Source organism: Strongylocentrotus purpuratus, unplaced genomic scaffold, assembly GCF_000002235.5.
Source record: "Strongylocentrotus purpuratus isolate Spur 01 unplaced genomic scaffold, Spur_5.0 spur5_scaffold_3, whole genome shotgun sequence".
Lineage (NCBI taxonomy): Eukaryota > Metazoa > Echinodermata > Echinoidea > Camarodonta > Strongylocentrotidae > Strongylocentrotus > Strongylocentrotus purpuratus.
In genome coordinates, this window is record NW_022145609.1 from 15,713,453 (window position 1) to 15,725,899 (window position 12,447).

The 12,447-nt window shown below is 35.5% G+C and overlaps 1 protein-coding gene across 1 annotated transcript in view; it reads left to right on the top strand.

The window, feature by feature from the left end:
• Positions 1 to 6,064: 6,064 nt before the first annotated feature.
• Positions 6,065 to 12,447, top strand: part of LOC575641 (gamma-aminobutyric acid type B receptor subunit 1-like) — a 53,910-nt gene continuing 47,527 nt past the window's right edge. The window contains exon 1 of the mRNA XM_030995779.1: positions 6,065 to 6,530. Coding sequence (XP_030851639.1) covers positions 6,234 to 6,530 — 297 coding nt within the window. The 5' untranslated portion in view covers positions 6,065 to 6,233. The remainder of the gene's footprint in view (positions 6,531 to 12,447) is intronic.

Genomic DNA, 12,447 nt, shown 5'->3' on the forward strand with positions numbered 1-12,447 from the left:
GTGATCGGGTCGTGATTCACTCGTTGGACGCTCGAGCGTCCATCTCCCGTCTCTGTCTCGTACGACAGACTCAAGATAGCCATAAGACATAGATGCCACACAAAAAATCGTAGATGCATGTCCAATTTTGTGTCACGGAAGCAAGTCAGTGTCACGATGCTCAACCTTTCGTATGAGTGTCTTGCGACGACCTCCTTTGACCAACAATTTGCCCGAGTTTTATGTCGTGTCGTGGCACAAATACGCCGTGTGTTCGTTTAGACCAGGCCTTTACTGACAAACTATAGTTGTCTTTAGGATGCAAATTGATTGAGAGTAGTATATATACAAGTTGAATATGCATATTGATGTTATTACACGAATAGTTCTCGTAGCTATTTCTCTCTCAACGATGTTGGTACCTGTCCGTACGTACGTGGGAATGAATGTCATATTCGAAAGAGAAATTAAACGTCATTTGTTTTTACTCTCATTTACAATTTTGTGCCTCTCTGGATGGTATTGGATCTGAAAAAAAGTTGCCACGGTAATGGTCAAGCAATATGCAACGATGTCAGAATTCAACTGACGTGACCAAAATGCATAATGTATACCAGTTGTCTTTAAGGTTTATTGTATGGAAGCTTAAACGTGCAGCGAGAAGAGAAGGCAAGAAGGCGACTTGTTAAAACTCGCCACGGCGCCTTTCTTTAGACGAGAAAGTGAGAAGGTTAGTTTATACGACTCGCCAAGGCGCCTTGCTTTCGGACGAGAACATGGAGATGGCGAGAAGGCGCCTTGGCGAGTTACAAACTCGCCTCGTCTTAAACATGGCGTCTTGGTGAGTTAAACAAGTCGCCTTCTCGCTGCACGTTGAAAAATTCTGTATAATTCAGGCCTTCTGCTCCAATATCAACTACTCTGTGTATAAATTTCACGAGCAGCAACATTTGTGTAGGAAGGATAAGTCCACGAAAAAATCAAATCAATGTTTCTTGATTTTTCTTTAAAAAAAAAGAAATTTCTTTGAACTTTTGAGAGATATTTTTCACTGCCAGGGGTTGTATTTTATGTAGTGATATGATGTTATGTACAGGCCTAGTTTTTTAGTTATGTTTGCCGTTATGTTATTATCCAAATTACGTTTTGTATCAAAACATGGTACTTATCCAATTTTGTTATGTTATATCCAAACTTATTTTACGCATAAGATTTTATATATAAAAACGGTCAGTCCTCATTAACCCAACCTTAATGACGTCTATTGATGATTTCAAAGGATCTAATTAGGATGTACCTAATGGCATGACAAAATCTTCAAAATACTGAATGCCCACATGATTATCAAAGCACAGGAATAATGACAAACAAGATACGAGTTAATTACAGTTTTACTTTAATTACAGTTATATACATCTTGCATGTGATAATAAGGCTTAGTTTGCGACCTCATCTGTGACCTCATTTTGGAAAAACAATGTTCTACCCGCTTTTTATTCTCTTCATCTTCTTATCATTCTTCTTAATAGTATTAATATAATTTTCATTTTTCATCACCAATAACCCATGAGACCAACATCCTTCGAGACCGACAATGTTGGTGCAACGAACTTTCTGACAAAATTCATTCCGAGGAGACGAGACCGATATGTCGGTCTTGTAAGCCTTCTGAAATTATTTTTTAGGGTTCACAAGACTTCGGAATACCGGCATAATAAGATTAAAGAGTACAATGTATTCTGAAAGGATTTTTGTTGTAATCCCATTGACTTTCTCATATGATATAATTTATACGACTTCTAAATTTAAGTCTCCTTTTTTTTTTTCATTATCTGTGTCTTTCAAGGTCAGGGATTATAGTATTTCGACATGTTTTTGGGGTTGCTGTGGTACATTTTTGGTGGAAGGGAAATGAAAGGATTTTCCCGTCTAATTGTGCATTGTGCAATTTTGCGCGATAATGCAATTAAACTCGAGCATGCTAAGTACATGGCTTTTAGTTCCTAGCCTCCTAACACGGGTTTTGAAGTGGTAAGGTGCATATAGGGGGTAAGGGGGCACGGGCCCCTATGCCGTGAGACCAAATCTGGCATGTTTTTTTTCCAGTACATATCAAGTATGAAAATTAAATACCCCCTCTTATTCATCCATCCCCTGCCCCCCCCCCCCCCTAAACCATGAAAATTTGTTTTGTTTTATTTTTTTGTTTTTTCCTTTTTGCCCCTCCCCTGCCAGAGAATCAAGGATTCGACACTTATTGTTCTAAATATAGAGAGTCATTACTCTCATCAAAATTTTGAATTGAATAATTGCACACAAACTTAATCAAATATTAAAATGTCCTTTCGTTGCATATAGTTTCCTTCAACTTTACATTATTAAAAACGCTGGATATCGTGTGATCTCCTGCGATTGATATTGGCTATCCAAGGTCCGGTAATGTACGCAAAATTTTGTACCAAGAACAAATAGGCCACATTTTTGTCTTATTGTGGCCCTTCTAAAATCATAGATCCCAAAAATAAATTTGAAAATGTAATCTTAGGCCTAATTTTTTCCATCTCATTGTCAGATACTTAGAGGAAATTTCCCATTTTCCCATTGTCATATAATCTGAAACCACCCTGGAAAAGGTCGATGTAGTACTTTGCTGTGGCGCTGATTTTTCAATCGAGGAATGAGAACAATAACCCGGAAAGCATCTGCATGGAAACGATCGTCGTGCCACATCTATCCCCACTCTCATGCTGACAGAGACGGATAGACGAGACGATAATATGGTTTTCTGATAAAGCTTCGGCTTTGAAAGATTTTTTCAAATTGTAAAGCGACCGCCAAAGAGACTGCCCAGTACAGGTATACGTATTGAGATAGAAAACACGTAATGAAGTAGTGTGGTCGAGAGAGATTATAATGGCTCTCCTCACAAAGCGTTTCCATGACCACTGCTTAACAATGGACATTGACATTGAAAAGCTGAAAAGAATACAATTTTCATTTTCTCTCGCCGCGAAGATCGCACTTAAGGACAAGTCGCAAACATTGACCTGAAAAGTAGTACTCTTCATATTTCCCCCTTTTTTTTAATAGATTTTGGACTATTAGGCCTTTAGATTTAATTCTGTGAAATGATTTTTGGTTTAACAGTACCATGTATATAAAGATACACGGAATTCTAAAGCAAGATGTCTTGATGTGACTTTAACGATATGAAAATATAAAGGATACATTCAGATGTCGGTTTTTATTTATCTAATTGTTCTTTCATTCATTGATTTATTCATTTATTTATCTATCTACATATGTATCTATTATTTATTCATTTATTATTTCATTTTTTTAGTTTTGCATGATAGTGGAGGATTTGAACTATACTTGCGTTCCTCATTTTCATTTCATTTTAAAGGAAAGGACATTGTTAATATAAAACATAAAAACAAGATTTGTGTACTCCCTCATCTCTTACAATAAACAGACTTATTGCTCTAAGCTGACATCATACATCTTATTATTGTAGCCACCACATAGATATTCAGTTATTTATGAACCACTCTCTTTGTTTACTCTATTATAAGTTTTGTGTGTAAATTATTTTTACCATTGTCTGATTGTGATGTAACGGTTGGTGTTTAATTTGTGTTAATTTGAATTTGAAATATAACCTTTTGGCTGCAATAAATGAAGAAATAAACAATGTTAAATACGTATATGAAATAAAGGCTGAAAGAGAGAGAGAGAGAGAGAGAGAGAGATGACGAGAGAGGAAAGAGAGAGAGAGGGGGAAGATAAAGAGAGAGAGAGGGGGTGACGATAAAGAGAGAAAGAGAGAGAGAGAGCGTGAGAGGAGTAGAGGGGGCGAGGGGTAGAGGGAGAGGGTTGAAGGCAAAAAAATATCATTTTCTGTCCCATTTCAGCCCCTCCCCCACCCTCTCTCTCTCTCTCTCTCTCTCTCTCTAACACACACACACACACTCGCTTTTACTTAATGTAATCTTCAACTCTTCCACCCCATCCCCTCTCTCCATCTCTTTATTTCTCTCTGTGCCCTTTTGAGACCTCTCTCCCTCGTTCCTCACTCTCACTCTCTCTCTCTCTCTCTCTCTCTCTCTCTTCCCACCCACTCTTCTCCCAAATCTGGGTTATATTTCGTTCATTCATACTCCATATCTGTTATCCGCAAGATGCGTGGAAAATTTGTTTTGACGTTGGTTCACATTATTTTTGTTCAAGTGAATTTCAATGTCACATTCTTTTCAATACACAGCTTTTATCTTCTAAAGAGACAATACGTGCAGTTTCTGTCTTCAGAGTGGTATATGCGGTGAACTAGATCAGAAACCCAAATCATTGTAATTTGATCATGAAATCTTCCCCCCCCCCCCCTATACGCTGTCTTGCTTCAGACATCGCATTTTCCTGTCTCATTTTAGTATTTTGCATTGATATACATGTATACGTATACATATCCCCTGCAGTTTCTTGAGAAATAGAGATGTAGTTCTTGAAAATTACTTTATTTCACGCAAGTTTGACCGATCCAGCGTTAACTGCATATCATGGAACGATGCAGCTAAAATGCAAATCTTTTCAAATGACTAGTCTCTGTAAATTGGCAGGGAACGCACCTTTTTTAACATTATGTCGTCTTAATTCTTTGTATAGTGTATATATATATATATATATATATATATATATATATATATATATATATGGTTGTGTACATAATATATACACACACATACATACATACATATAACGATTAAAAAAGATTACGGCTGGTTTTCTCTATTCAGAGTCGTTAGTGTAATGGCGCTATTCTTTGCAAACCTTCCTTTAAGAATGTGGAATACATTTTATCTTGCATCCCCGATCATCATTTTGAACCTTGCCTCATTCAGTGTGTTCTACGCTCTTCTTCACTGAGATTGATAAAATGACGCCACTCCACTCGGTAGGTTCACGCCCTTACGTGCAGGTTCGCTTTGAAGGTTCATTCTATTTTCCTTTAACATTATACCAAAATATGCATAAATGTGAGTTTAATAACATGGTGCGTTATAAAGCAGGGAACAGAAAGGATGGATGGGGAGGGGGCACATAGAGTGTAGAGACTCTTCAACTGGAAGAAAGACATGCTTAAATTTGACATGTGCTCCTGACATCATTTTTTCCAAATGACGTGGCGTGTTTTAATATGACTGAAAAGCCTCTTTGCTTAATTGCTTAGGCGACGACTCGATCGGAATTAAGCGCAGAATTGATTTGATTTTAGAGACTGTTGCACATGCCCTTGACCTAAAATGCGGTTTAGGAAATAATTGACCTGATCTATAATATTTGTGTCGGTATATCTCTCTAAAAAAATCGAGTGATCACGGACGTCACTCCTCTGGAGAGTGAAAATGTAGTGAAAATAGAGTGAACATTCACTCTTTTCTTCTTAGAGAGCACTCTAAAATCAATCGATTTTCACTCCTAAACAAGTGATCACGGACGTCACTCCCAAGAAAGTGAAAATAGAGTGAAAATTCCCTCTTTTTTTTAAGAGAGTAGGAATCAGGGGAAGGGGCGGTAACTTTTCCGCTTCAGGAGCGGATCCTGGACAGTTGGAAAGGTGGGGGGGGGGGAGAGAGATTTGTCCAGACAGACCCTGTCAAAGACAATCTTGCAAATGAAAGCAACTATAGAACCTAGCAATAATGTTCCCCTGTTTTTTCAACCAAATTATTAAAGAAAAAAGTCAAAAGAAATAAAGACCCCCCCAAAAAAAACAAATAAAGAATCAAACAAATATATAACATTTGGCCACAAATTTCAGGGTGGTTTTCTCTTTTATGTCCGCGGATCGGAAATAAGAGGACGAGGAGGGGAGGGGGGCACCAACTCTACTTTAGAAACAAAAACATTTCTAAAAGTATATATACACGTATTTTCTTTTCAGTGATATCCATGTACACGCGGACGTTATATATCTTTTGGACGATGATCTTGCATACCCGTAGATGGCGTACCAAATGAGTGGAATTCTTAAAGCATGATAAAAGCGCGCAGCTTGGTTTGCTCATAATTTTATCCATCAGCTCTTGACTCCGGTGTTTCCGAACCATGCCTAAGTGTTATAAGCGAAACTTTTGAGCCACATAATTTATAGTAAACATCAAATTCCTTTACAAACCACATCTGTGCATCGTACATGCACGTTTGATATTCGCGACTTCAAACGCAAATCTTAAATTGGAACGCAAACTTTATATATGTATATACATGCACTGCCAAAGAAGACGGAACGTCGCAAATCGGTGATGATGCTGATTGCTTTGATTGCAGCCGTGGGCCTGATGAGCGGGAGGCTCATGGTTGATGGCGCCTTGAATTCTGCGGGGATGCCCGGCGGTGATCCGGTACCAGGTGAAATACACTTTGTAGCGTTGTTTCCTGGCGGAACATGGGAGGGGCTGGAGATAGCAGGTCGCATGGCTGTTGCTGATATCAATGCTAATCCAAACTTTCTCAAGAACTACACTCTGGTCATGCACGTTGACTACACGAATGTAAGTAGTCGAAAGAAATTATACTATACCGATATATTACAAACGAATATAAATGATATGGAAAGAAACACATTTCTTTTGGTTAACGTTCGAAGTTGTATGACGCTGTGAGCTCTTTTCGAGCCGAGTGGGGTGAATTGTAATTTGCAAAAAGGATACTTTTGACACTTATTAACTCAAAAGCTATGAATCTTTGAGATTTTCACATTTTAAAATTTAAAGTTGATGTCAAATTCATTTGGAGGAAGTTCAAGAACGTTTTAATGTAACCCTATACTCCATATAATGCTTTGGATACCTGCATTTTACTCTTGCAAAATCAAAATCTGTGTGTGTCACTATCTGTAATTAATTCTGATGTTATTGCCCATCACAGCTGAAATTCAGGTGCGATAAACAATGGTATTGTTGCATCCTGAATTAATTACTGGCACACGCACATTTCACGGAGTTGCATTTTAAGTAATTGAAATCTAATTAAGAATTTAAGGCATTCTATTTCGGAATGGTATTCAAAGGAAAATCATAACACTCAATAACATGACAATAAATTTGACATCCTCTAACTTTACAATATGTAAACCTCGGCGTGATACGATTAACATTATGATTATTAACTGTCAAAAATGTGGAGTGATTGATTTTTCTGTATTTAAAAGGTAGACAAAAATTGGAAGTAAAATTTTGAAGAGGTATCTCACACTTTTAGGAGTGTTTTACAAGATATATGAAGAAAAAACAAGTCCAATTTCAGGAAGCATGGTTAGAAACTCATATACTCATGCACATTTGAGATTGAGAACTTTTGTTCCAGTAAGGATTTCTGTTTGCTTTGTACTGTTTGATAAAATCTCCTAAATTTTATAATTTTATGATGATACATGTAAAATCGTTTTTGTTTTGTTTTTAACCATTTTAATATCAGGAATTTCGATCCGTGTAGAAAGAAGGAATGGCGACAATTACAAATAAAATTGTTAAGTGTCTGCCCACTTTTATGACTATTCAGATGTTAACATAACGAAGAGAAACCAACCAAAATTTAATAGGTTTAACAAAGCAAAAATCAATCACAACTAAACGAAAAAACGAAGGCGAGAGAGTTAGAGAGAGAGAGAAAAGAGAGGGGAAGACTGCAATCTCGGAGGTGCAACCAGAGGTATACGTGTGGCATGCCACTCGATCGGAAGTATGATTAAAGGTCAAAGTCTTACTTCAAGTCAAGAAAGGTGAAGGAGGTCCCTTGAATAAAACAAGAAGAATCAATCACACACTGAATAATGACTCTTTATAACCAGTCATTGCCACCTATCTTCGCCTCAATGGCCGCGAGGCAGAAGACAGGAAGAAACCTTGCGGAAAAAATTATTCGGCGTGGCAAATCAACACGAGTTGACAAAAACCTTTCTTATTTATATCAAGGTAAAAGAAAAACTACAATTTATGATGATATGCGAGGATTTCTTTCTTCTTTAAGGACGGTTTACTCTCTGCGACACTTTGCGTGTAACATCGCTCAGTTACTCTCTTAATTTCTAGGACTTAAATTTTAAATCCATTTTGAGACTTAAAATATTTCAAGTCTTTAAGACTTAATAAATTGGGAATTCGACTAAAAGTTTTATCGAAACCAGCTTCTAGATATAAATCTTGGAAAGACTTAAACTTCTCGCCAATAAGATGTGCATATTTCCAGTTGCACCTGTTGATGACTGACTGTTGGCATATTTCCAGTTGAACCAGCTGACACCAATTAATTTGCATATTGAATATGGGGTGCGTGCAGATCTATGTTTTTTTAATAATTTTTCTGAATTTACAGCATATTTCTTAATTACTGATGATTTAGGTATATGCAATTCATTTCGAAAATACTACAAATATAAATTACAAGTTATTAGGACATTTCGCTACTTCGTATGAATTCCATTTAATTAAACATGAATAAGGGAAACATTAACTATGAACTAAAATAATTTCAATAAAATACAAGTATATGAAAAAAATTCGATTAATTAAATTATGTATAAGTCTACTTATTACCGATGCCTTTAAATTGATAATACAGACGTACCAGTATTGAAGTGTTGTTGCCGTTCAATTGGCTGGAAGTTTTACCAAATGGTTCTAATGGCTTAGCTAGACCAGTAAATCTAAAAGACTTGAAATATAAATACAATTGACTTAAACTTTAAATCTTTCAGGGACTTAAAATTTTAAGTCTTAGCTTAGATTTATTTTTGAAATGAATCCAAGAAAGGTTTAAAATAAATATTAAAAGACTTGAAATATAAATCCAATTGACTTAAATTTTAAACCTTTTCAGGGACTTAAAATTTCAAGTCTTAGCTTAGACTTATTTTAAATCCCAAAGGGTTCGTCACTAATATCAGTCTCTGTTAGATTTAAAAGTAAGACTTTAAGATTTAAAAATAAGACTTTCAAATTTAGAGAGTACCTTCGACTGGGCAAAAGCGATAACAGTCACGCGTTAAACAGATCACTGTAAAGAAGTTCGCTCCCAAGCTTATTATAACTAAGGGTGTTACCTTGTTATGATGTAGTATAATGTTATAGGCATAGGCTGCAATTTTTTTAATCCGACTTCATTCGCCGGTGAAATCGTGTCTCTAAAGCAATTTTGTATTTTGATTTTGTCTTATGGATCATAATCACGTTTAGCAACACTCAATTCCATCAGGAGAATTATGAAGAATTTTATCTGTAACCAATAACAGCACTGTTATCGACCAAAACAGAAAAGTCCAAATTATTGTGCCTTTAATTGTTGTTTAATAATGTGAAACTCGCGAAAGAACTTTATCTTTAACCAATAATAACAATTTTATCGACCAAAAACTCAAGAGTCAAGATTATTGCGCATTTAATTTTGGTTTATTCTTAATGTGAAACTCGCACTGGAAAGGATTTTATCTTTAGCCAATAATAAAACTTTTATCAGCCCAAAACTCAAGCGTCACGATTATCGTGACTTTAATTTTGGTTTATTCTTAATGTGAAACTCGCACTGGGAAGAATTTTATCTTTAACCAATAATAACACTTTTATCGACACAAAACTCAAGCGTCACGATTATCGTGCATTTAACTTTGATTTATTCCTAAAGTGTAACTCGCACTAGAAATCAGCGTGTTTAATGACACTTACAGTCATTTTGCTAAATAGATGGTTCATTTTTAGACAATAAAATAACTGGATTAGTACTTCAAACACTACAGATAATGGCAATTTTTTTTGTTTTAATGGTGTTTTGCTCTGCCTCCGAGTTGATATCATAGGATAATAGATTGGTCTTAATATGGAATTCGTTTTTGGAATCTTCATGCTTGATGACTTTTCTCCAGCATTAAGCTGTTGATTTAGTAGTGGTTGGATTCTTTCCATGCGTGATTAAAATAATTTCTTTTATCATCCTTGACGAATGTGTGCGTATACGCTAAAAATCCTTAAAAGCCTATTTCGAGGTAGATGATTATTGCTTTTGAAGGGGAAGGTATTGATTCAGCCACAGTTGTGCAGACATGCGGTTAATGACTTATTCTGGCCGGAATAATAATATTCTTCTTGAAAATAAGTTTGTCTAAAACAACATTCATATGCTCGGAAGAGACCAAGTGTGTTTTGCGGTCGGGACGACTACTCCGTTTGCTCTATCTTTTACCCATTCCATTTTTTTCTGATACAGTTTGTTTGGTAATTATACACCACTTACAACAACGATACCATTTCGTAGAACACATAAACAAATTGACCGTCTCAATCCTCTCCTTTCTAAGGGATAACTTTATATCATTTGAGTTATTGGTCCCCTGTAATAAAGCCCATGCTTAGAATCAGTAAGTAACTGTATCGACTGGTAATCTCCCCTAAACTGAGCAGACAAAAGGCGAAAAGGTTATATATTTACAAAACCGTAGAATCTGTGGATTAGATATTAAGCAATGAATAAATCAGGTGACCTGCACAAAGGCTATCTTTTATTCATAATCCATGCAAAAACAACGAAGCACAATACATTTTACACAACATCGACATTCCTTAAGGTGAAAGGATGTTTTGTAAATCATTTTATACGGAAATGAAAAGTGAGCCTACGTAATAGCTAGGCCTGTTGCGTGTAGGTTTACTGGATTACTTCTGACTTAGTATACACGAGCAGGAAAAAAAAAGAATACACATACACTAGACTGAGACAAAAAGAGAAATGGAACAAAATACAATATATATCTGACGGTGAAATTTTGACCAAATACTACTTGAAAGTAGCATGTCCCTGATCATACCCTATTTGGTAATTAACCTACACAAATATACCAACTTACTTTTTGCAGTGTTGTTATCTAGCGATCAATCACCGATTCTGGGCCCCGTTGCACAAAACTTACCAATGATGACAACTTTGCCATCAACTGTAACTACCATGGAAACCTTGAATATAATTGGATGTTGAGCCCTGTTACCATGGTAGTTGCCATTAATTTGATTTATTGGTTTGGTTTCTGCATCTTTTTTTTTCTTCTTTTTTCATCATACATTTTCATGAACATAATATGGTTTGATACAATATTTTAAGTGTATATAATTTTATACAGATAATGAACGAATTTAAACAAATATATTGAATGCATAATTAACATACATTAGATGCAGGAGGGCTACAGAAATAAGCAAAGTAGCTTGACGTGCCCGCAGCCCTCAACTTAGATACAACAACAATAACAAATACAAATAGAAAAGACTGACTTGCAGAGAAGAAAAGGAAAGGGGAGAGAAGGAGCGTTGGTAATAACACAATAAATCTCGTACATCTGCTGATTGAATGCAGGTTCATTCATAAAATGGCTAAACGATGCTAGGTCATGGACGAGTACACATCATTATTGAATATACAGTCACTGTACACAAGAACATGAATACAGTGCAATTACACACGACAATACTTAGATAATAACATAGTTTTAACTGCCTTCTTAAATGAATACAATGTCCTAAGGTTTCTTATTACAATGGGCAGAGAGTTCCAGATGTCTGGGCCGGCGTGTCTTATGGATTTGAGAGCCAATGCGGTTTTAGGATTTCTTAAATGGAATTTTTCAGTTTGCCTTGTAGGGTAAGAGTGGATGGTTTTATTCAAATTAAACAATGGGGGAAATATGAAAGTAGTAGACCATTTTGTAAACGAAACATGAAAAGTGCTATTTGTAGAATATAAATATCATCAGCTTTTAGAGTTTTTAGTTTTGAAAACAAGGGATTGGTGTGGTCGCGATAGGAAGAATCAGTACATATACGCATTGTTTTCTTTTGTAATAGTATAATGGTGTAAACGTTACTTTTCGAATTTGCCCATATAATGTTACAATATGAAATATATGGCAGTATTAATGAATTATATAACATAAACAAGATATTTGAAGGGAAATAATATTTCAATTTACAGAGAATACCAATATTACGTGAAATAGTATTAGAAATATATTGCACATGATTATTCCATCTCAGATTTTCATTGATCAAAACACCAAGGAATTTTGTGCTATCCTTTTTTTCCAATAATTCACCATCCAAAGTAATTTCAATGTTCGGAATATCATTATTTTTTCTGTTCTGAAAGTATATATAGTTTGTTTTCTTTAAATTAAGAGACAGTTTATTACTTCTAAACCATTTTGATAATTTTGGTAATTCAGCGTTAATATTTCTTAAAAGGATCTGAAAATCCGAATTGGAGCAAAATACATTGGTGTCATCAGCAAATAAAATATATTGTAGTGCATTTGATGAATTATAAATATCAATTACATATATCAGAAATAACAAAGGGCCAATGATTGACTCTTGTGGCACTCCACACGTTATAGATAATAATTCTGATTCATTTGAATCATAACATACA